The sequence below is a fragment of the Ursus maritimus genome, unplaced genomic scaffold (genome assembly GCF_017311325.1).
Source record: "Ursus maritimus isolate PB19 unplaced genomic scaffold, ASM1731132v1 scaffold_31, whole genome shotgun sequence".
NCBI classification, from domain to species: domain Eukaryota; kingdom Metazoa; phylum Chordata; class Mammalia; order Carnivora; family Ursidae; genus Ursus; species Ursus maritimus.
The window spans coordinates 4,597,600-4,624,615 of NW_024425675.1; the positions used below are offsets into that span (position 1 = coordinate 4,597,600).

General features: G+C 39.2%; 1 protein-coding gene across 1 annotated transcript in view; it reads right to left on the minus strand.

Annotated features, from left to right (window-relative positions):
* CCDC7 (coiled-coil domain containing 7) overlaps positions 1–27,016 on the minus strand; it is a 346,398-nt gene that overhangs the window by 108,963 nt on the left and 210,419 nt on the right. Inside the window, exon 19 of the mRNA XM_040645272.1 lies at positions 815–925. Coding sequence (XP_040501206.1) covers positions 815–925 — 111 coding nt within the window. The remainder of the gene's footprint in view (positions 1–814; positions 926–27,016) is intronic.

Below are 27,016 nucleotides of genomic sequence, written 5' to 3' on the forward strand. Positions count from 1 at the left end.
CAAGTTTATTCATTACAGCCTTATTTGTAATTGCAAAATACTTAAAGCCACTTATATGTTAAAGCATAGGAGATTGGGCAAATAAATTGATATAACTACAGAATTGGTATAATGTGAGTACTACTATACTGGTAGATAATGGTATCTACATATTTGTATATAAGTGTGTATGTGTAAGACACAGTAGGACATTCCTCACCCATCTGCACTGGTATATCTGATGCTTGCCTGATGTCATTTCATGGGAAAATGAAATACTGGTTGAAATACTGGTGGGGCTGGTACCCTTTTATATTTACTTTTGCTTATAATGTCACAGCAAGTAAATAAAGGCTTGTTACTTCCAACTTAGTTTATTGTCTGAATTAACCAACTCCATAACTAGCAGTTCTCTCAGTGACAAATGGTGACAAATAGTGTGGCCCAACTAAACCCCTCACTTTTCTCAACTGGAGCATATGTCAGAATGACACTGCTGCAGGTCAGAAGTGACCATTGGTCATAATCTCCTGGAACCTATAATCTCCCAGAGTCAGCTGAAAGATACTTTGAGATACTGTCGAGCACTTATTGGGCCTTGGTGGATACTGAGTGTGTGTTCTATGGCTGTGAAATAATCTTATGACTAGAAACTTCAACCTAAAGGTATTAAAGGTTTTGCTTTTGTTTTCTAGTTATCTCTGCATTCTCACACTTTAGGGTCAGAGTGTAAAATTTCCATAATATATATGCTCAAATATGTATTCATGAACCAAAGAAAAAAATTTTGATAGGTTTAAAATACCTTAAAGTTATCCATAAGTATTATACTTACTATGGCGTCTCTCACTTCCAGAAGTTATTTGTTTCTCTACTTGCATTTGGGGTTTTGACACTGAATCTTGACTCACAAGCATTAGATTTTCAGCTGGTACTCCAAAATGAGCTAAATAAAGAGATGCATTTAGTTCACTAAATGGAAAAACAGATCTATTACGAAAATTCCAGTTTTGAATTTATGGCAAGTGTACAGTAGCATTTTCTCTCACTTTTATATCTATAAATAAATTGTCCTAATGTGAGGTCTGACATGAAAATGGTAAGAAAAGTTTTTTCATTGTTTTTTTTTTATTATTATTATTTGAGAGAGAGAGAGCGTGTGCCTATGAGGGGGGAGGGACAGGGAGAGAGGGAGAGAGAGAATTCCAAGCAGGCTCCATGTCCAGCACTGAGGCTGACAAGGGACTTGATCTCACAATCCTGAAATCATGACCTGAGCCAAAATCAAGAGTTGGACACTTAACCTACTGAGGCATCCAGGTACCCCAATAAGAAAAGTTTTAATGGGTACTACTGAAACTCATTATTTCATAAATACTCTGTGACATCAAATATATTTCAAAATAGTCTGTACTTTTGGGTTACTTATACATTAGCTTAATTTATAACAATAGACCAAACGATAAAAGTTCCTATGTACAAGGTTATTCATTACAGTATTATCTGCAATTGCAAAATATTTAAAACCATCTAAATGTTCAAGAATAGGATATTGGTTGAATAAACTAAGGTATATACCATAAACTATGGTATAGTATAATCTATGGCATATAATATAATATAAACTGCTTTATGTATTTGTGTAAAATAATAAATAGTTCTATAACCTGACAAGAAGAGATTTCTAGGAGCTAATGTTTAAGTGAAAAAACTCTTTAAAAAATAGTGAATCTAGTATGCTACCTTTTGGGTCAGAAAGAAGAAACCAGAAAAAAAATAGAGAAATAGATACTAACTTTACAAAATGAAGCACAGGAAAAATAAACATGACAATAATACAGTGAGCTACCTATAAGAAGACAGGGGTGGAAGAGAGGACTTGAGAATGCAAGGGGAAGGACATATATCTTTTGCATAATACTTACTTATGGAAGCAAGCTCATGCTCTACACATTACAAAAATAAAATTAAATCAACAAGGATAAGATGAAGCAACTAAAACTGAAAGCAAACTTAATGAAATGAACCTAGTGAAGGGATAAAAATAACACTAATCCAAGTAAGTCATCACTACAGCCTTTGAAACATACCCTCAGTCTTGGGCAAGAATATAAGAAGTAGGAAGATCGGTAGGAGAAGACAGGGAAGAAGGAAGGGGGGAGGGTAAAAAGAAGGGGCAATGAACCATGAAAGACTATGGACTCTGGGAAACAAACTGAGGGCTTTAGACGGGAGGGGGATGGGGGATCGGGATAGTCCAGTGATGGGTATTAAGGAGGGCATGTATTGCATGGTGCACTGGGTGTTACACACAAGTAATGAATCATGGAACTTTACATCAAAAACTTGGGATGCACTGTATGGTGACTAACATAACATAATAAAAAATTATTATAAAAAAAGAATATATGGGGCAGACAGCAAGAAAATCACTATTTTGAATAGGTTTTTTTTTTTTAGTGGTATGTGCTGAACAGTTCTTTAACAAGGTTGAAGTATTGTAGGATTGAACAAATACGTAAATCTGTTGATGTTTTAAGATTCAAGGTTAATACTGGAAGAAAGAACATATACATATGAAATGGAGGAAGGCAAGAATAAACCCTGAGGAACTAGAATTGAAGGTTTCCAAAAGTCCTCATGACTTCTAAAACATGCGTATGTGAAATATATGAATATATATGTCCACATGCAAGTGAATATATGAATATGCATATGTGTGTGTATCTGCGTGTGTGTATATATATATTTATGTGTATATATACATATGTGTGTGTATATACACACATATGTGTATAAAACTAAGGAGTGCAGATCAAAGTTAAAATCCTATGTGTAATCTTTCAGGCTCAACCCATAGAATATTACAAAGTTTTACATGGCATTTATCATGTGAGAAATCTTCCTATCCCATGCTAGACCTAAAGCACAGCCAGTGCACTGGTCTCTAGAAGGAAATACTAATCACGGATACCAGTTTTTATCTGTAGTGTCATTTGCAAATATCTTATTCCATTCTGTGGGCTGCCTCTTAGTTTTCTTGACTGTTTCCTTGGCTGTGCAGAAGCTTTTTATCTTTTTTTTTAATAATTTTTTATTATGTTATGCTAGTCACCATACAGTATATCCTTAGTTTTTGATGTAGTGTTCCATGATTCATTAATTGTGTATAACACCCAGTGCACCATGCAATATGTGCCCTCCTTAATACCCGTCAATGGCCTATTCCAGTACCCAACCCCCTCCCCTCTAAAGCCTTCAGTTTGTTTCCCAGAGTCCATAGTCTCTCAGGGTTCATTCCCCCTTCTGTTTACCCCCCTTCATTCTTCCCTTCCTTCTCCTACCGATCTTCCTATTTCTTATGTTCCATAAATGAGTGAAACCATGTGATAATTGTCTTTATCTGCTTGACTTATTTCACTTAGCATAATCTCCTCCAGTCCCATGTTGCTGCAAATGTTCGGTAATCATTCTTTCTGATGGCTAATATTCCATTGTATATATGGACCACATCTTCTTAATCCAGTCATCAGTTGAAGGGCACCTTGGCTCCTTCCGCAATTTAGCTATTGTGGACAATGCTGCTATGAACATTGGGGTGCATATGGCCCTTCTCTTCACTATGTCTGTATCTTTTGGATAAATACCCAGTAGTGCAATTTCTGTGTCATAGGGTTGCTTTATTTTTAACTTTTTGAGGGACCTCCACACTGTTTTCCAGAGTGGCTGTACCAACTTGCATTCCCACCAACAATGTAAGAGGGATCCCCTTTCTCCACATCCTCTCCAACATTTGTTGTTTCTTGCCTTGTCAATTTTTGCCATTCTAACTGCCATAAGGTAGTATCTCAATGTGGTTTTGCTTTAAATTTCCCTGATGGCTAATGATTTTGAACATTTTTTCATGTGTCTGTTAGCCATTTGTATGTCTTCATTGGAAAGGCGTCTGTTCATATCTTCTCCCCATTTTTTGATTTGATTATTGTATTGAGTTAGAAAGTTGTTTGTAGATCTTGGATACCAGTCTTTTATCTGTAGAGTCATTTGTAAATATCTTCTTCCATTCCGTGGGCTGCCTCTTAAGTTTTTTTGACTGTTTCCTTGGCTGTGCAGAAGCTTTTTATCTTGATGAAGTCCCACAAGTTCATTTTTTCTTTTGTTTCTCTTGCTTTGGAGATGTGTCATGAAAGAAGTTGCTATGACCGATGTCAAAGAGGTTGCTGCCTATGTTCTCCTCAAGGATTTTGATAGATTCCTGTCTCACATCGAGGTCTTTCATCTATTTGGAGTTTATCTTTGTGTATGGTGTGAGAGAGTGGTCAAGTTTCATTCTTTTGCATGTAGCTGTCCAATTTTCCCAGCACCATTTATTGAAGAGACTGTCTTTTTTCCACTGGATGTTTTTTCCTGCTTTGTCAAAGATTAGTTGCCCATAGAGCTGAGGGTCCATTTCTGGGTTCTCTATTCTGTTCCATTGGTCTATGTGTCTGTTTTTGTGCCAGTATCATGCTGTCTTTGCGATCACAGCTTTGTAGTACAGCTTGAAATCAGGCAACGTGATGCCCCCAGCTTTGTTTTTCCTTTTCAACATTTCCATGGCAATTTGGGGTCTTTTCTTGTTCCACACAAATTTAAGGGCTGTTTGTTTCAGTTCTTTGAAAAATGTCATTGGTATCTTGATTGGGATGGCATTGAAAGTGTAGATTGCTTTGGTTAGCCTAGACATTTTAACTATGTTTATTCTTCTGATCCATGAGCATGAAATATTTTTCCATCTTTTTGTGTCTTCTTCAATGTTTTTCATCAGTGTTCTGTAGTTTCTAGAATATAGATACTTTACCTCTCTGGTTAATTCTGAGATATTGTATGATTTTTAGTGCTGTTGTAATGGAATCAATTCCCTAATTTCTCTTTCTTCATTCTCATTGTTCGTTTATAGAAATGTAACTGATCTCTGAGCATTGATTTTGTATCCTGCCACTTTACTGAATTGCTCTATAAGTTCTAGTAATTTGGGGGTGAAGTCTTTTGGGTTTTCCATATACAGTTTCATGTCATCTGTGAAGAGAGACAGTTTGACTTCTTCTTTGCCGATTTGGATACCTTTATCCCTTTTTGTTGTCTGATTGCTGTTGCAAGGACTTCGTTGAATAATAATGGCTAGAGTGGGCATCCTTGTCGTGTTCCTGATCTTAGGGAAAGTCTTCCAGCTCCTTAGTACTATGTTGAATAATAATGGCTGGAGTGGGCATCCTTCTCATGTTCCTGATCCTAAGGGAAAGGCTTTCAGCTTTTCCCCATTGAGAATGATATTTACTGTAGGCTTTTCATAGACGGTTTTTATGAAATTGGGGAATGTACCTTCTATCCCTACACTCTGAAGGGTTTTAATCAGGGAAAGATGCTGTATTTTGTCAAATGCTTTTTCTGCACCAATTGAGAGGATCATATGGTTCTTGACTCTTTTCTTGTTGATATGGTCTATCACACTGATTGATTTGTGAATATTGAACCACACTTGCATCCCAGGATGAGTCCCACTTGGTCATGATGGATAATCCTTTTAAAGTACTGTTGGATCCTATTAGATAGGACCTTGTTGAGAATTTTGGCGTCCATATTCATCAAAGATATCGGACTGTAATTCTCCTTTTTGATGGGGTCTTTGCTTGGTTTGGGGATCAAGGTAATACTGGCCTCATAGAATGAGTTTGGTAGTTTTCCTTCAGTTTCTATTTTTTGAAACAACTTCAGGAGAATAGGAATTATTTCTTCTTTGAATGATTGGTAGAATTTCCCAGGGGAATCTTGTTTTGGGGGAGGTTTTTGATCACTGCTTCAATCTCTTCATAATTTATCGGTCTGTTTAAATAATCAATTTCTTCCTGTTTCAGTCTTGGTAGTTTATAGGTTTCCAGGAAGGCATCCATTTCTTCCAGGTTGTTTAATTTATTGGCATAGAGTTGTTGATAATAGTTTTTAGTGATTGTTTCTATTTCCTTGGTCTTGGTCGTGATCTCTCCCCTTTCATTCATAATTTTATTAATTTGGGTCCTTTATTCTTTTGAATAAGTCTGGCCAGTAGCTTATTGATCTTATTCTTTCAAAGAACCAGCTTCTAGTTTTGTTGATGTGCTCTACTCTGCTCCTGGTTTCTAATTCATTGATCTCTGCTCTAATCTTGATTGACTGCCTTCTCATGCATGGGTTAGGCCTGTTCTTCTGTTCCAGCTCCAGCTTCTTGAGGTGAGAATATAAAAACTGCATTTTAGATTTTTCTGTTCTTTTGAATGAGGCTTGGATGGCTACGTATTTTCCACTTAGGACTGCCTTTGCAGTGTCCCATAGGTTTTGGACCGATGTGTTTTCATTCTCATTGGTCTCCAAAAATTGCTTAATCTCCTTTTTAATTCCCTGGTTTACCCAATCATTCTTGAGCAAGATGGTTCTTAGTTTCCAAGCGTTTGAGTTTCTTCCAAATTTTTCCTTGTGATTGAGTTCCAGTTTCAAAGCATTGTGGTCTGAGAATATGCAGGGAATAATCTCAGTCTCTTGATATTGTTTGAGACCTTGTTTGTGACCCAGAGCATGGTCTATTCTGGAGAAAGTTCCACGTGCATTCGAAAAGAATGAGTATTCAATTGTTCTGGGGTGTAGTGTTCTGTATATATCCATGAGGTCCATCTGGTCCAGTATATCATTCAAAGCTGTTGTTTCTTTGTTGATTTTCTGCTTAGGTTACCTGTCTATGGCTGAGAACAGAGTGTTGAGGTTCCCTACTATTAACGTCTTAGTATCTATATGTCTCTTTATTCTGGTTAAGAGTCGGCCTGTATATCTAGCTGCTCCCCTGTTGGGGGCATAGATATTTATAATTGTCATATCCACTTGTTGGATACAAACTTTAAGAATAATATAGTATCCTTCTGTATCTCTAACTACACAGTCTTAAGCTTAAAATCTAATCTATCTGATATGAGAATTGCTACCCAGCTTTCTTTTGAGGTTCATTGGCATGAAAAATGGTTTTCTATCCCTTCACTTTCAGTCTGGACGTATCTTTAGGTTCAAATGAGTCTCTTGTACACAGCATATGGATGGGTCATGTCTTTTTTTCCAATCTGCAACCCTGTAGCACTTTATGGGAGCATTTAGGCCATTCACATTGAGAGTGATTATTGAGAGATATTTTAATGATGTCATGTTGCCTGTGAAGTCTTTGTTTCTATAGATTGTAAATTTCTGTTCTGTATCACTCTTGGGGCCTTTTTACGTTTATAGAAACCCCCTTAATATTTCTTGTAGGGCTGGCTTGGTGGCCACATATTCATTCAGTTTCTGCCAGTCTTGAAAGGTCCTTGTCGCTCCATCTTTTCTGAATGACAGCCTTGCTGGATAAAGGATACTTGGCTGCATGTTCTTCTCAGTTAGAGCTCTGAAAATACCTTGCCAACCTTTCCTGGCTTGCCAGGTCTCTGTAGACATGTCTTACACTATTCTGATGTTCCTCCTCTGCATGTGAGGATTCTCTTCCCCCTGGCCGCTTTCAAGATTGTATCCTTGGATCTAATATTTGTGAACTGCACTATGATGTGATGTAGTGTAAGTCTGTTCTCATTGATCTTGGGAGGGGTCCTCTCTGCCTCTTGGACCCGAAGGCTTGTTTCCTTCACCAGATTAGGGAAGTTCTCAGCTCCAATTTGTTCAAATATCTCTGCTAGACCTCTCTCTTTCTCCACCCCCTCGGGGATGCCGGTGATTCTGACATTGGAATGTTTCATTGAGTCAGTAATCTCCCGTAACCTACATTCTTAAGACTGGATTTTTTGAGCCAAGTTTCCATTTTTTCCTTCTCTTCTACCAACCCCTCTTCCAATTCACTAATTTGTTCTTCTGCCTCATTTACGCTAGCCATTAAGAGCATCCAGTTTAGACTGCATTTGATTCATAGCATTTTTAATTTCTGCCAGATTGGCCCTCATTTCCACCCTTAGAGATTCTATATTCTTTTAATATTTTCATTAGTATTTTTTTCAAGCCCACACATCATCTTGAGTATTGTTACTCTGAATTCCATTTCTGACAATTTGGTTATATCCATATCCATTAGTTCTGTGGCAGAGGCCACAGGCTCTATCTTTTCTTTTTTTTTTTTTTTAAAGATTTTATTTATTTATTCGACAGAGATAGAGACAGCCAGCGAGAGAGGGAACACAAGCAGGGGGAGTGGGAGAGAAAGAAGCAGGCTCATAGCAGAGGAGCCTGATGTGGGGCTCGATCCCACAACACCGGGATCACGCCCTGAGCCGAAGGCAGACGCTTAACCGCTGTGCCACCCAGGCGCCCCGGCTCTATCTTTTCTTTGTTGGGAGGGATTTCTCCTCCTTGCCATTCTTTTTTTTTTTTTTAAAGATTTTATTTATTTATTTAACAGAGATAGCCAGTGAGAGAGGGAACACAAGCAGGGGGAGTGGGAGAGGAAGAAGCAGGCTCATAGTGGAGGAGCCTGATGTGGGGCTCGATCCCAGAACGCCGGGATCACGCCCTGAGCCGAAGGCAGGCGCTTAACCGCTGTGCCACCCAGGCGCCCCACCTCCTTGCCATTCTGATGAGGAGAAGTTGCGGGGATGTACAGAGCCCAGATTATTGACCAGGACCCAAGCAACGTGCACTTGTTTTATAGGGACTTTACGGATGTAGGCTTCTTGAGTTTTCAGGCTGCCTTCTGGGGGAGGGGTCTGCCACGCTGCTACTCAGGCAACCCTGTTTGGGTAGAGTTGCCCTGTCCCCTGCGAGGGGGGATGGGGATGGGCACAATGTGAACCGATTTTTCTGGGCTTTTGTTCTCTGGCGGCTTTCCCTGGCAGTTTTCTGTGACTCTTCTGAGAGTCAGAGCAGCAGTGGCCATATCCTAGCCTCTGTCTCAGAACAGAGAGATCTCAGTCTGCTCTCCACTGAGCTCTCCTGGCCACTTTAAGTCTGTTTCTGTTGGTGCTGCTAAAAACCCTGCAGCATCCCGGGTTGTACGCTCTACAGCCGCTCTCCCAGTCCTGGCTCCCAGGGCTGGCACGTCTCTGTCCTTTGTGGCTCTAACACCGCCAGCCACCCGTGGTTCCCTTGTGTGCTCCTGAGCTTCCTGTTTCAATGTGGTTCGAGTATGCACTCTGGAGTGCCAGTTTTCAGTTAGGTAGTGCGCGCTCCCAAGCTCCTGGTATCAGTCTAGTTCCAGTGAGCACCCCGAGCTCCAGTTTTTAGTCTGGTCATGCGCATATTCCTGAGCTCACAGTCTCAGTCTGCTTTCTGATGGGTGCTGGTCTGTGAATCTGGCCAGCTCCCCAGTGCAGGTGGCTACTGCTTCCCGGCGCCTGAGCGCAGAGGCTCCCTCCCCCTTCCGTTTATCTTCTGATATCTGTGCACGGATTCATGGCTCCCTGCTTTGTACCTTAATATTCAGTGCTGGAGATATTTGTTTGTAGAGATCCAGATGTATCTTCCTACGTTTTGGGCTGATTTCATGGGTGTTCAGTATGGTCTGGTAGTTATCCAGATCAATTCAGGGGACCATCTGAAAAAAGGTCCCCTACTCCTCCTCCATCTTTTTCTGGCCTCTCCTCTTCAGGATGCAGGCCATGGCGCTCCACTGGCCCTTCTGCTACTGAGCAACGGGTGCACCTGGGTCAGGGGCAGTTCCGGCGACAGGCTGGAGGCTGGCACCGCGGCAGGACCGCTCCAGTCCACATTCCCACAGATCCAAATAAGGGGACCACCTCATAAATATCTCTATGCATCAAATATGTTTTATATTAGTGACTAGTTTTCTTGGGTTATTTACATTTTAGGTTAATATAGGTTAATACATATTCATAGAATAATGAAAATGCATCTGTACAAGGTTATTCATTAACCCATTATTTATAATTGCAAAATATTCCAACACATTTAATAGTATAAGAGACTGGTGAGATAAATAAAGGTATATTTATGCCATATCATTATACCATATATTATTATATTAGTGGTTGAATAAATTAAGATAGATATATAGATAGATATAAATATATATGTAGATATATATATACACACACATACACACACACACAATACACACACACACACACACAGACACACACACCATGGTATAGTATAAATTATGGTATATCTATAGTATAAGAAAGATCTCAATAAGCTCACATTAAGACATTTCCAGCAGATAATATTAAGTTAAAAAAAAGTATCTACAGATAAAGACAGGAAATTAAGAAAAAATTTAAGAGAAAAAGGAGAGATACTTATGTTTACTAAATGAAACACAAGAAAGATATCAGAAAATATTGCTGATCTGAAGGGGTACCTGCACCTCAATGTTTATAGCAGCAATATCCACAATAGCCAAACTATGGAAAGAGCCCAGATGTCCATCAACAGATGAATGGATAAGAATATGTGGTATATATATACAGTGGAATATTACTTAGCCATCAAAGAGATGAAATCTTATCATTTACTATGACAGGGATGGAACTGGAGGGTATAATGCTAAGCAAAATAAGTAAATCAGAGAAAGACAATTATCATGTGATTTTACTCATATGTGGAATTTAAGAATGAAAACAGATGAACATAGGGGAAAGGAAGGAAAAATAAGAGGAAAACAGCAGGGGAGGCAAACCATAAGAGACTCTTAACTATAGGAAACAAACTGAGGGCTGCTCAGTTGAGGGGAGGTGGGTAGGGAGATAGGGTAAGTGGGTGATGGGCATTAAGGAAGGCCCTTGATGTAATGAGCACTGAGTGTTTTATGAACGGATGAATAACAGCTCTATATCAAACTAATGCTACACTATATGTTAACTAATTGAATTTAAATAGGTCATAGATAAATATGACTGTGCATGTGAATATGTATGTATAAAAGTGCACATGTATGTGTGGAAATTACTATGTGTGTATGTGTATACATATATGCATATGTGTATAGGTTTATGTATATGTGTGTATATGTATACATTCTGAGGAAAGTCCAACTCCAGGCCAAAATTCTGTGTGATCTTTCAGACCCCATGATCAATAACTACAAAGGCTTTATCTGGTGGTTGTCATGGGGAAAATATCACACCTCATACTACAATTGATGTACAGCCAAGGTACTGTAGACATTGGAGCCAATTGCAGTAATGGGGCAAGGTCCATTTGGGCTGGCCATATCTGCATTCTAGCTCAGGCACATCCATTTGGAAATGTCTGTATGAGGCAGGGGAGACCTCAGTTGAGGCATTATATTGTTCAGGCACTTCTACCTACACCATCTTATTGGATGGGCCTTCAAACCCTTTCTCTTGTTAAACTTATTAAGTGAAAGTGGTACCTTGTGAGGTATTACTACAGATCCCCTATTTCAGAGTTGCTGACAGTGGCCACTTTGCCTAAAGTGGGGGAGGAAAATGGGAAGGAATATAAAAAGATGTAAAAACTGAGACCACCTCCATCTTCAGCTGGGCACTATTTGGGCTCTGACAGTTTTGGCCCACACGTGATGAGTTCCTGGCACTAAAAACATGTATGACTATCTTTCCAGAGAGTATGATATCCTGGAGAACTATCCTGGTGACCTCCTGGGTAAACAATTAGCAAGTGAGAACAACAGATGACAAGATTGCTGACCAGACTCAGATTTCTAGATTCACTTGTGTCAATCATGTTGATTATCAAGCTCAATCAAACCTCTTCATAAGATCATGTGAATCCATCCACAACGCAATCCATAGCTTAACTGATAAATTTTAGGACATGGTAAAAGTGTGTGTGGCCTACATAAAAAACATTGGCCAATGGAGAGAATGTCCTGAAAATGGCAACTCTGCTGAATAATCCAGGCAATGGCCTTACAGAAGTCATCTTTGGATCTAGTTACCAAACAATGGGGTCTCTCAAAGGAACAAATTGGTGGGCTCTCTACCAACAACTCATAGTTAGTCATGAGCCATGAGGCTCCCATAAAGCACTAAGGTCTATATAGTGATGGCTACTAAGACTAATACAAGTGCTATTTCCTCCAAATATGCCAGTGAATCTTGAGACTTGGGTACTTTGCTTCCTTGATGAAGGAGATAATCTTGTAAAACTTTAGTGAGTGAGAGACCCTCCCTACTTTTACCCAGATCTCTAAGCTTTCAGAAATGAATATGACTAAAGGTTAGACATAGCCAAGAGTTCAAAGGTCAGAGTTCAAAGTAGTAAAAAATTACATTTCTTGGGCCTTTTGGATACTGGTGAACAAATTCCTGTGACCCCATAATCCCTGACGTAGGATAAGGAGGAAACAGAAAATTCTCTGAGTGGTCTGAAGCCACCAGGCCTCTTTTAAAGACCCAGGTATGGATGAATTTCTTTGGACCATCCACATTATTATGGCTTCTACTACTGAATATATTATTGGTACAAATGGACTTTCTATACCAACCAGCAATTGCATTAAACTTTGATTAGATTTGCTGAAGGTAGAGTATTTTGGTGGGGTATGTGGAAAATCATGACCTACCAAACTATTGGCATCTAGCATCATTATCTACCAAACACAATGTCAACAGCCTAGAGAATAAAAAGGAATAACTGCCCTCATTATTGAACGTTAAAAAGCCAAGAATGTCTGTAAATTATTTCTCCATTTAATAGTTCCACTTGGCCTATTGCAAGACCTCTGAATTATAGGCTTTAAATTGATTAGGGTTACATAAAGTGTCAATGCTGCCTTTGTCATTGGTGGTACCTGACATTATGACAGTTATAGAGGCTACTGTCCAAAGTGAAGGAACTTGGTAGGTTACAGTTGACATCACAAATGCCCATTTTAGCATCCCTCTCCATGCAGATGATCAGGATTAGTTTGTTGTATTTAGTATGAGTTGCATATACCACAAATGTCCTTCTACAACACTTCTTAAACTCCCTGTCTGTAATCAATGCATGGGTGACCTGGAAAAAGTCCCATTCCTAGAGGGAGTGCTATCTCTCCAATCTCTTGATGAAATCATCCTGGTACATCATTATTACCAATAAGATACAAGGACCTAAAACCAAAGTAAAATTTCTGGGTATGATCTATAAAAGGGCATAATGTATCATCCCAGAGAAACCAATTGTCATGCTTTTGGTCCTCTGTGCCCCCAAAATAAAAACAATCTGAACAGTTAGTAAGACTACTGAGATACTGCCATACACTCACAAGGATTAGAGAGCACTCATCTATCAGGTTACCATAAAGACTGCTAGTTTTGGCTGGGGCTTTACTGGACAGGATCACCAGAGGGTCCCCCAATTGACCATCTTAGATGCCCTTTTCCTGAACCCCTCTGATTTCCATTTATTGTTCCAGTTACAGATATCAGTAACATCTGTTTTTGCATGCTGGAGCATATAGCAGAAGGCCACTACCATAGGTCACAAGGCACTCCTTGGGCTTTGGGTCTGCAATCTGCCAGTTGTCTAAAAAGTGCATATCCTTTATGAGACAATTATTGGTCTGTTATTGACCTTGGTGAAAACTGAAAACATGACCTTGGTCATGTAATAATCTTCTGATAAGAAATTCCAACTAAAACATATTAATATATTTCCTTTTGTTCTCTAGTTATGTTAAGGTAGTCACAATTTTGGTGGTCAATGTTTAAAATTTCTATAAAATACATGCTCAAATATATATTCATGAACCAAAGAAAGTTCTCATGCATTTAATTTAAAACAATATAAAGTTATCTCTAACTATTATACTTACTACTGAGTATTTCCTCCATGGAAGTTTTTTGTTTTAATTGTACTTGGGTTTTTAACACTGAATCTTGATGTTTAAGCATAAGATTTTCATCTGGTACTTCATCAAGGACTACATAAAGAGACAAATTAATAAGAAAATAGATCTACCATGAAACCTCTAGATTTCAAATTTATAACAAGTGAATAGCAATATTTTCTCACATTTTTATAAAGTCATAAATAAATGATCATAATACTAGATCTAATATGAAAATACTGAGAACATTTTTAACAGGTGTGTATTGAAGTTGTCTCTTTATTTTATAAATGTTCCAGGCACCAGGTATGTTTATGTTAGACTCTAATTTTGTCAAGTTATTTATACTTTAGGTTAGTACATATTCATATACCAATCAATGAAAATGCATATGCACAAGGTTAGTCAATATAGCCTTATTTGTAATTGCGAAATATTCAAAATCTTCTAAGTATTCAAAAATAGGAGATTGGTTGAGTAAACTGATGTATATACCATAAACAATAGTACCTTCCACAATACATGCAAGTCAAACCATTATACTGTACACCTTAAATTTATACAATGATGTATGTTGATATTTTTCAATAAAACTAGAAAAATTGTATAGTACCAATTATGATAAATTATGTGTATATGTGGGTGTATAAACATATAATATATACAGTAATTAGGGGATATAATGTGGTACAAATAACTACATATAGTGATAAATTCCTCTTCTATCTGAGCTAATACCAACCCTTGCCTGATATCATTTTATGAGGAAATGAAACATTGATTGAAGCCCTGGTAGAGCTAGTGCCCTTTCATGTTTAGACTACTGCTTATATCATTTCAGTAAGTGAATAAAGGCTTAATTTTTACTTTTGATTTGGCTTGTTATCTTAAGTGACCTCCTTCGCACCTGGCAGCTTTCTCCTGGTGACAATTGATTACAAGCAGGTGGCTCAATTAAGCACAATGTCTTTCTGGAAAAGTAAAAATCATGAAGATCCTATGTTTGAGAGGTAACAGTGGTGCTTTTCTTAACCCCAGACTCTATTGGTCAAAATGCCTGGTGGGTAAAATAAGAGATCCAACAGGGTTTCTGAGAAATCTAGGGAAGCAATTCTTTGGCTAATACTATTGTCTTCTGATGATAGGATGAAAAATTGTCACATACTCTGTAAACTAAGTTGCACCCAATGTTTGTTTCTAGCTCTAATGAGGTCCTAGACAATGAAAGCCCACAACAGAGCAAGTTATTGAGACTTGTGGTTTAATTAAATGAATATAGAATTCTTTGAGGTTACTTTGTCCAGTGACCTAAAAAGACCTTAGGCTTGGGTTGCTTGCTCAATGATGAAGAAGGTAATCTCCTTAAACTTAATGAGGGTCAGTGGTACTTCGTGGGGGTACACCACTATAGCACTTTCCTTCAGAATATTCTGACCACAGAAAACTTGATCAAGGAGGCTGAGGGGAACACCCAACTTCTTCTTCTTCCTCAGTTGGGTGCTATTTGGGCTCTGACAGCTTTGGCCCATCCATGATGTGTTCCCTATGACTAAAATACATGCTTGGACCACTCCTGCAGAGGCACCAGCAGCACTGAAAACTACACTGGTGGGCTCTTGGTTCTATATTGAGACACAGAGAGGAGTGGATGATAAGATCATTAACAAGACTCTAGGTTCATTAATGCCATCCCTGCTGGTTATTGAACTCAGCTAAACCTCCTCATAAGGTCAGGTCAATTTTTCAGTGACATAATCCAGATCATAACTGAAAAATTCTTGGGCAGGAGAAAAGCAATTGCTAGTATAATAAGGAGAGACCATCAGATAGAGTGACATGAAAATGGATAATAATCCTGGAAGATTTGGGTAAGAGCTTTCCCAGAGATCTCTGAGTCTGGTTACTAAACACAGGAGTCAAAAGAAAAGATGAATGGGCTTTCCACTGAGAAACTCTTGGTTGAGGAGTATTTCATTAGGAGACAAACAGCAGCGCCTCTAGAGACTGCCCAGTGATGATCCCTCTATCTAAGACTAATGTTGTTTCTTCTCCCAGTGAATTATGAAATGAATCAAAAAGCACCGTTAACCTTTACTCAAACTTTTTGGCCTAAAAAAAAAAAAAGACTATGAAATAACAGTGTCCTTATGTCTACAGTGAGAAATGAAGGTTTTAGGCCGAAGTCAAAGTTTACAGTAGACACGGGGAAGAGCTACATTTCTTGGGTCCTTTGAATAGTGGTGCACAGGTAACTGTAACCCCCAAAATCTCTGGAATAAAAATGAGGAGGAAATTGATAATACTCACTGACTGAAGCCACCACCACCAAGACCCTTACCCAGACTTGACTATGGGTGGGTCCTTTGGGGCTTCTACATATCACCATTGTGATGGTGTCCACTCCTGAATGGATTATTGTTATAGGTGTAATGTATTGTCTATATGCATCTCTGAATGCATCCTCTGAAGGGAATTGCTGCAGCTAGGACCATTTTAATGGGGCATGTAGAAGAGTAAACTTACCAGACTACCAGCACCCAGTGCTTTTGTCTCTCAAAAACAGTATCAATTTTCTTGGGGATAAAAAGAAATAATTGTTCTTATTGCTGTGCTTAAGGATGCCAAAGTCCACCATATGGCTTTTGCACAAGGCCTTGGGTGCCTGAAAATAATTGTTTATCGGTGGCTCAAATATGTAGTACAGCCTTTGGCACTGGCATTACCTGACATTATAACTGCCATAGAGGTTATCGCCCAAGCTGATAAAAGTAGGTATGAAGTAATTCATATTCCAAATGTCCTTTTTTAGCATCCACATCCACACAGATGATCTGTATCAGTTTGTCTTATGTGTAATGGGTGGCAATAAACATTTAATGTTCTCGTACAAGGCCATGAACTTGAAAAAGTCCCACTTCTAGCTGGAGCACTATCCGTCCACTATATTGATGACATCTTCCACATGACCTAACAGGGACTGCATACCATGTTGACCCATATGGAGTAACATGGGTGGGTCATTAATACAGACAAGGGGACAGTGTGTTTCACTCCAGAGAAGTTCTAGTTATGCTCGGGCTCTTAGCTCCAATAAATACAATGGATGCCCAGAAATTGGTGGGACTCTTCAACTAATGGTGGTCACACATTCCCTATATAACTATCTTGATTGTGACACCCATCAATTAGATTACGAAAAAGACGGCTACCTTGAGTGGGGCATAACAACAGAATGCCCTGAAGGTTCTTCAACTAGCCACTTAGGCCACCCTTATCCTTGCCCCCTCTAATTTATTTTGAGTTATGCATCTCAGAAGCCTCTGTATGCCAACTGAAGCATGTTGGAGGGGCCTGTTGGGCTTCTGGACCCAATATCCTGTAGCTGACTGAAAGTAAACACCCTTTGAGAGACTATTGACTACTTATTTGGCTTTAGTGGACACTGAGCTCAAGGGCCATGCCATGAAATCATCTTATGACTAGACATCCCAAACAAATGTTAAATGGTTTCTGTCTTGTTTAATGATTTCATATTTTATTTATCTTTTTTTATTTTTTATATTTTATAATAATATTTTTTAATTATATTATGTTAGCCACCGTACAGTACATCCCTGGTTTTTGATGTAAAGTTCGATGATTCATTAGTTGCGTATAACACCCAGTGCACCATGCAATATGTGCCCTCCTTACTACCCATCACCAGCCTATCCCATTCCCCCACCACCCTCCACTCTGAAGCCCTCATTTTCTTTCTCAGAGTCCATAGTCTCTCATGCTTCATTCCTTCTTCTGATTATCCCCCCTTTCTTTATCCCTTTCTTCTCCTACTGATCTTCCTAGTTCTTATGTTCCATAGATGAGAGAAACCATATGATAATTGTCTTTCTCTGCTTGACTTATTTCGCTTAGCATTATCTCCTCCAGTGCCATCCATGTTGCAGCAAATGTTGAGAAATCATTCTTTTTGATAGCTGAGTAATATTCCATTGTATATATGGACCACATCTTCTTAATCCAGTCATCTGTTGAAGGGCATCTCGGCTCCTTCCATGATTTAGCTATTGTGGACAATGCTGCTATGAACATTGGGGTGCATATGGCCCTTCTCTTCACTACATCTGGATCTTTGGGGTAAATACCCAGTTGTGCAATGGCTGGATCATAGGGTAGATCAATTTTTAACTTTTTGAGCTTCTGGGCCTTTATTGGGTTGATGAGTGGGCCAATATTTGGTCAGTCTTCCTTGAATGAGAAGTCATGCTCTTTTGAAATCATGTCCAGGATTTCACTAGGATGTATGAGGTAAATGTACCCTTTTAGCCAAATAGACCAATCCTCAAGAGCCAATTCTAGTGTGTCAAAAGGGCATCTAGTCCTTTTGGATGGTGTCCTTTGTCTGGGCCCACTTAACTGCAAGACTCTCAATCCTCTCTCTGAGTAGGACATTTTTAAAAGTCATGAACTATACATTGGTGGCAGATATTTTTCTACTTTTTAAAAAATTCTTTTATTATGTTAGTCACCATACAGTGTATCATTAGTTTTTGATGTAGTGTTCCATGATTCATTGTTTGGAGTCACACCCAGTGCTCCATGCAATACTGCGGCCTCCTAATACCTCATCACGTGGGCTTGGGGCGCCTGAGGGTGGGTCAGTCATTAAGTGTCTGCCTTCGGCTCAGGGCATGATCCCAAGGTCCGATAGAGCCCTGCATCAGGCTCCTCTTCTCGCTGTGGAAGCCTGCTCTCCTCTCCCACTCTCCCTGCTTGTGTCCTTCTCTCGCAAATGGCCGTCTCCTCCTGTCAAATAAATAAATAAAATTTTAAAAAAATAAAATACCCATCACTGGGGCTAGCTCCATCCCCCCACCCCTTCCCCTAAAACCCCTTAGTTTGTTTCCCGTGAGTCCATAGTCTCTCATGGTTCATTTCCCTTTCTTTTTTTTTATTTTATAATAATTTTTTATTATGTTAGTCACCATACAGTACATCCCTAGTTTTTGATGTAATGTTCCATGATTCATTACTTGCTGTTTATCCCTCCTCATTCTCCTTTCCTTCCTTCTCCTACCTATCTCCCTGTTATTCTTATATGTTTCACAAATGAGTGAAACCATGAGATAACTATCTTCGTCTTTCTCTGCTTGACTTATTTCACCTTAGCATAAGGTGACAGATATTGAAACATTTTGGTAGTTAAGAAGAATACTAATAGTATATTGCAACTATTTCACATAAGTGTTAAATTAACTCGTGATCATCTTGCATGGGAAGTGGATACAGTAGAGGGCATTGGAGATGTTTCAGTCTGCTGCATACCAAGTTCCTTCAGTTTGGAAAGACTGTATGACAGTTAAGCAGTTTCAGGGAATCCCTTCAGTGCACAGAGCTGTGCTATAGTATTGAATCAAAATTAATTGAGTCACTATACACCCAGGTCCATGTGAAAGGTCAACTTAGTTATTAAAATGGGAAAAGAGTCTCATGGGAGAATTTTTTGCCTTCATTAGGTTCAGCAAATGAGAGTAGTTATTTATTTTCTTTCCAGGAATTTGTTTTGGGAGCTTTACACAGGTGCTAGTGTGATGCTTAGGTTTTGGTTGTTTTGCAGTCTCTTACATGCCCCTATGTAAATGGCCCTAAAGATAGTAATTCTATCAGGGCCTGGGGCTGATAGAATTGGAAAATAGCTATAGAAATTCCTCTTTTATAGCATTATACATTTAGTAGGGGGCTATAAAAATGGAATTTTGTGCGTATGATACATTTATAGTAGTGTTTTATCAAGGGTGACTTTGGTGATAGCCTCAGATGAGAAATCAGAGAGTACTATCTCTTTCCCCCACTACCAGGCTTCAGAGTTATGGAGAACTATGGTCACCTATGCACCAGTATCCTAATGCCCCTCAGAAATGCAATTCCACCCCTCTTTTTGAATTCTCGACCTGGCATAGCATCCTCAGATTACCCCTGGTGACATAAGAGTCTTGGCCTACCACCTCCCTAATTTTGTTTTTATTTTTGAAAGCTGAGAGGTCTGAGTAAAATTTGTAGATGGTTCTTTGATTTTCTCAATGTCACTTGGAGGAGCAAAAGGAGACACTTGTATTAGTCAGGATCATCATAATTTGGACTTTAGTGGGGAGTGTGTTGGGACTCATGGCCTACTACATGGCCAGGAGATCTCTTTGGTGAAGAGTTCATTAATGTTTTCCTTGAGACCCTGCTTGTTGAGCAGCTAGTCCTAGGGATTTCAGAAACCCCTCACCAAATAGTTCAGGTGTAGGTGCCCAATTACCATTTTTAGGTTCTCTGTTCTACTGCCTCAACAATAATATCTTCTTGGAAGCCACTTTTTCCATGCTTGAAAATTTGTCAGTTAAGATCTGAATTGTGCCATGAACCAATTGACATAATACCTTATATGGAAGTTTAATTGAGTTAGGGTAACCAGTGAAGGTGGTCTGAGGAATCTAGGAAATCTGAGTCTGGTTAAAAATCATTATCCAAATCACTGTTCTCAATTCCATCTCGTAGACTAGACACACAGGGGGGCTCCTCACAGAGTCATTAGAGACCTTATAAGAGATGATTCAAATATGTTTTCCAGTGTCAGGGAACTCATAATGGTAGGTCAAAAATAATACCTTAAAGCCAAAATATTACCCTAAGGAAAGAGAATAGTCTCAGATGTCTTCATGTTCTTTCATCCCCCTTTTCCTCTATCTCCTTGGGCAATATGGGCACCGTCATAGCCCTCTGAATAAGGAGATCTGTAAGAAACTCCTACAGTGCCCCTCTCACTCACTAAGTTTAACATTTTAATCCCCCTTCTTTCATGAAGCGCAAAGTACCCAAGTTCCAGATCTCTTTGACTTGCTGGGCAAAGCAATCCCGTGGATTCTATCTTCTTTTTCATTAAAGTGTGGAGTCTTAGTAGCTCACTGAATCATAGGTTTCATTGGTTTTAGGGGCATGCTAGAGCTAACAGTAGTCACGTGTAACTCAGTATGGAGTGTCTCAAACTTTTTTTTGATCCATTAGTAGCCACAAAAACTGCTTCTTAGTTTTCTTTTCAGAGCCTATCTCGTTGTGTCCTCATTTGACTATTACGGGCATCTTGGTAGATGATGTAAAGGCTAAAGAAAAGACAAATTGAGTCAGTTTATTTGAGACTGTTTCCTATTCATATTACAGCTGTATGTAATTTTGTTTGTACCACATTATTGAACAAAAAATTTATACACAATATAGTGTATAGTGTATACCTTAGTTTTTTTCACCAATTCTCCTCTGCTTAAAACTTTTGTGATTGTGAATATTTTGGCTAATTTGCAATTGTTCCTAATGAATAACCTTGAATTCTTTTACATATGAATTTTTCTTTTTAGTTATATGATATATATATTAATTAAAAGCATAATATAATCCCAAGAAAACTAGAGACTACATACAGTATAACATTATATTTGAAACATCATAATAGATATGTTAGTGATACAGCTTCAACACACACCCACTAAAAATATTCTCACAATTTTCATGTCACATCTGGTATTATGGTAATTAGCTTATAACATTATTAAAATGAGAGAAAAATTTTGCTATGTATTTGTTATAAACTTTAAATCTAGAGATTTCACAGTAGATCTATTTTTTCTATTAAGAGACTAAATGAATCTCTTTTATGTAGCTCATGATGATGTACCAGACCAAAACCTATGCTTAAGCAACAAGATTCAGTGGCAAAACTTCAAATGCAAGTGCAGAAACAATTAACTTCCAGAGAAGAAAAACACAGGAGTAAGTGATATAATTATAGATAATTTTAGATTTTAAAATTTAAAAACTTAAAATTTTAAGAATTAATCTCATCAGACCTTTTTCTTTACTCATGAATATGTATTTGAGCATATAATAGCAATATAGAAAATTTAATCTTTGACTTAAAATATGAAATCAGAGCATGTTGTCGTGGCAGGGCCCAGGTGGAAGGGCAGTGGCACAAGGGACATTTTTCTCATGGTGCAGGCAAGCAGCACAGGAAGAGTTAAGATGGTGGAGGAGTAGGGGTCCTCTTTTTCAGCTGGTCCCCTGAGTCGAGCTGGATAGGTACCAGACCATCCTGAACACCCACGGAATCAGCCTGAGACACAGGAAGATACATCTGATCTCTACAAATGAACATCTCCAGTGCTGAGTATTGAGGTATGAAGTGGGAGCCTTGAATCTGTGCACAGATATTGGGAAGATAAACGGAAGGGGTAGGGAGCTGCTGCGTCGATGCCAGGAAGTGGTAGCCACCTGCACTGAGAGCGGGCAGGACTCATGGAGCGGCACCGCAGCGAGAGAGCAGACTGAGACCATGAGCTGGGGAATGCGCGTGACTGTCTGAGGGCCGGAGCTTCAGAGCCTACGAACCACACTGAAACAGAGCCCAGAGCACGCGGGGTGGCTGGCAGCTGGTGGTGTTAGGAAGCACAAAGGACAGAGACGTGCCAGTCCTGGAAGTGACGGCTGGGACGCTGGCTGTGAGGCGCACATCCCGGGATGCTGCAGGATTTAGCAGCACCAACAGAAACAGAGTTAAAGTGGCCAGAAGACCCCAGTGGAGAGCAGACTGCGATCCCTCTGTTCTGGAGACAGAGGCTGGGATTCAGCTACAGTGGCTCTGACTCTAGAAGAGGCACAGCAAGCCACCAGGGAAAGCTGCCAGAGAACAAAAGCCTGGAAATACCGCACACAGTGTGCCCATCCCCATCCCCCTCGCAGGGGCACACAGAGACTACCCAAACAGGGTTTCCTGAGTATCTGGGTGGCAGGCCCTCCCCCAGAAGGCAGGCTGAAAATCAAGAAGCCTACATCCCTAAGGTCCCTATAAAAACGAAAGTACACTGCCTGGGACCTGGTCAATAATTTGGGCTCTGGCAACCCCATAACCTCTCCTCATCAGAATAACTAGGAAGGAGAAATCCCCCCAGCAAAGAAAGACAATGAGTCTGTGGCCCTGCCACAGAACTAATGGATATGGATATAGCCAAATTATCAGAAATGGAATTCAGAATAACAATGGTCAAGATGATGTGTAGACTTGAAAAAATATTAACGAAAAATATTAACGAGATATAGAATCTCTAAGGGTGGGAAATGAGAGCTTATCTGTGAGGAAATTAAAAATTTATGAGCCAAAATGCAGTCAAAACTAGATGCTCTGACAGCCAGGGTGAATGAGGCAGGAAGAATAATAGGCAATTGGAGGATGGGTTGTAGAAGAGAAAGCTAAAACAGAAACTTGGCTCAAAAAACTGAATCTCGGGGCACCTGGGTGGTGCAGTCATTAAGCGTCTGCCTCTCGGCTCAGGTGTGATCCTGGCATTCTGGGATTGAGCCCCACATCAGGCTCCACCGCTAAGAGCCTGCTCTCTGCCTTTCACACTCCCCCTGCTGTGCTCCCTCTCTCACTGGCTGTCTCTCTGTCAAATAAATAAATAAATCTTGAAAAAATCCAACTCTCAAGAATGTAGATTATGGGATTACTGACTCAATGAATGTTCCAATGTCAGAAACATAGGTATCCCCGAAGGTGGAGAAAACAGGTCTAGAAGAGATATTTGAACAAATTGTAGCTGAAACTTCCTAATCTAGCAAAGGAAACAAGCATTCGTGTCCAAGAGGCAGAGAGGACCCTTCCCAAGCTCAACCTACGACAAACCTACACCACATCACGTCGTAGTCAATTCAAATATTAGATCCAAGGATACAGTATTGAAAGTGGCCAGGAAAAAGAAATTTCTCATGTACCAAAGCAAAGGTATCAGGATTACATCAGACCTGTCTACACAGACCTGGAATGAGAGAAAGGGTTGGGCGGATCATTTTTAAAGCTCTTTCAGAGAAAAACATGCAGCCAAGGATCCTTTATCCAGCAAGGCTGTCATTCAGAATTGATGGAGAGATAAAGACCTTGCAGAATCGCCAGTCACTGACCAATTTTGTAACCATGAAACCAGCCCTACAGGAGATATTAAGGGGAGTTCTATAAAAGTAAAAAGGCCCCAAGAGTGATACAGAACAGAAAGTCACAATCATAGAAACAAAAGACTTTACAGGCAACATGGCATCATTAAAAATAATACTCTCAATAATCACTCTCAATGTAAATGGCCTAAATGCTCACATAAATGACACAGGGTTGAAGATTGGATTAAAAGACATGACTCATCCAATGCTGTCTACAAGAGACTCATTTTGAACCTAAAGATACATCCAGACTGAAAGTGAAAGGATAGAATACCATCTTTCATGCCAATGGACCTCAAAAGAAAGCTGGGTAGCAAATCTCATATCAGACAGATTAGATTTTTAAGCTAAAGACTATAGTTAGAGATACAGAGGAGTACTATATTATTCTTAAAGCTTTGTATCCAACAAGTGGATATGACAATTATAAATATCTATGCCCCAACACGGAGCAGCAAGAATTCTCCCAAGCCAACTCTTAACCAGAATAAAGAGACATATAGATACTAAGATGTTAATATAGGGACATCAACACTCTGCTCTCAGCAATAGACAGATCACCTAGCAGAAAATCAACAAAGAAACAACAGCTTTGAATGCCATACTAGACAAGTTGGACCTCATGGATATATACAGAACACTACACCCAGAACAACTGAATACTCATTCTTTCGAATGCACATGAACTTTCTCCAGAATAGACCATGCTCTGGGTCACAAACAAGGTCTCAAACAATATCAAGAGACTGAGATTATTCCCTGCATATTCTCAGACCACAATGCTTTGAAACTGGAACTCAAATCACAAGGAAAAATTTGGAAGAAACTCAAACGCTTGGAAACTAAGAACCATCTTGCTCAAGAATGATTGGGTAAACCAGGGAATTAAAAAGGAGATTAAGGAATTTTTGGAGACCAATGAGAATGAAAACACATCGGTCCAAAACCTATGGGACACTGCAAAGGCAGTCCTAAGTGGAAAATACGTAGCCATCCAAGCCTCATTCAAAAGAACAGAAAAATCTAAAATGCAGTTTTTATATTCTCACCTCAAGAAGCTGGAGCTGGAACAGAAGAACAGGCCTAACCCATGCATGAGAAGGCAGTCAATCAAGATTAGAGCAGAGATCAATGAATTAGAAACCAGGAGCAGAGTAGAGCACATCAACAAAACTAGAAGCTGGTTCTTTGAAAGAATAAATAAGATCAATAAGCTACTGGCCAGACTTATTCAAAAGAATAAAGGACCCAAATTAATAAAATTATGAATGAAAGGGGAGAGATCATGACCAACACCAAGGAAATAGAAAGGATTATTAGAAACTTTTATCAACAGCTTTATGCTAATAAATTAAGCAATCTGGAGGAGATGGAGGCCTTCCTGGAAACCTATAAACTACCAAGACTGAAACAGGAAGAAATTGATTTTTTAAACATACCAATTCATTATGAAGAGATTGAAACAGTGATTAAAAACCTTCCAAAAAACAAAACGCCAGGGCCTGATGGATTCCCGGGGAATTCTACCAAACATTCAAAGAAGAAATAATACCTATTCTCCTAAAGCTATTTCAAAAATAGAAACAGAAAGAAAGCTACCAAACTCATTCTATGAGGCCAGTATTACCTTGATCCTCCAAACCGGCAAAGACCCCTTCAAAAATAGAATTACACTTGCTGCAACGTGATGGCACTGGAGGAGATAATGCTAAGCTTTAAATAAGTCTAGCAGAGAAGTTAAATTATCATATGATTTCTTCTATCTATGGAACATAAGAACAGGGAAGATCGGTAGGGAGAAGAAAGGGATAAAGAAAGGGATAATCAGAAGGGTGAATGAAGCATGAGAGACTATGAACTATGAGAAACAAATTGAGGGCTCAGAGGGGAGGGGGTGGGGCAAATGGGATAGACTGGTGATGGGTAGTGGGGAGGGCACATATTGCATGGTGCACTGGGTGTTATACTCAAATAATGAATCACTAATCTTACATCAGAAACCAGGGATGTACTGTATGGTGACTAAATAATATAATAAAAACATTAAAAAAAAAGAGAATTAGAGACCGATATCTTTGATGAATATGGACGCCTGCTCAATAAGATCCTATCTAATAGATCCAACAGTACATTAAAAGGATTATCCATCATGACCATAAGTGGGACTCATCCTGGGATGCAAGTGTGGTTCAATATTCACAAATTGATCAGTGTGATAGACCATATCAACAAGAAAAAGCCAAAAATCATATGATCCTCCAATAGATGCAGAAAAGCATTTGACAAAACACAGCATCATTTCTGATTAAAACCCTTCAGAGTGTAGGGATAGAGGGTACATTCCTCAATTTCATAAAAACATCTATGAAAAGCCTACAGCAAATATCATTCTCAATGGGGAAAAGCTGGAAGCCTTTCCCTTAAGATTAGGAACATGACAAGGATCCCCACTCCCCCTATTATTATTCAACATAGTACTAGAAGTCCTTTGAAACAGCAATCAGACAACAAAAAGGGATAAAAAGTATCCAAACGGCAAAGAAGAAGGCAAACTGTCTCTCTTCGGAGAACATGATACTCTCTATGAACACCCAAAAGAATCCACTCCAAACTACTAGAAGTTATAGAGCAATTCAGTAATGGAGAAAGACCTCATGAGACAGGAATCCATCAAAATCCTGGAGGAGAGCATAGGCAGCAACCCTACGACATCAGCCACAGCAACCTTTTTCATGACACATCTCCAAAGGCAAGAGAAACAAAAGATAAAATGAACATGTGGATCTTCATCAAGATAAAAGCTTCGATAGCTAAGGAAGCAGTCAAAAAACTAAGAGGCAGCTCCACAGAATGGGAGAAGATATTTGCAAATGACACTACAGATAAAAGACTGGTATGCAAGATCTACAAAGAACTTCTCAACCTCAATACACAAGAAACAAATAAACAAATCATAAAAATGGGCAGAAGATACGAACAGACACTTTTCCAATGAAGACATACAAATGGCTAATAGACACATGAAAAATGTTCAAATCATTAGCCATCAGGGAAATTCAAATCAAAACCACACTGAGATACCACCTCATGCCAGTTAGAATGGCAAAATTGGCAAGGCAGGAAACAACAAATGTTGGAGAGGATGTGGAGAAAGGGGATCCTCTTACACAGTTGGTGGGAATGCAATTTGTACAGCAACTCTGTAAAACAGTGTGGAGGTCCCCTTCT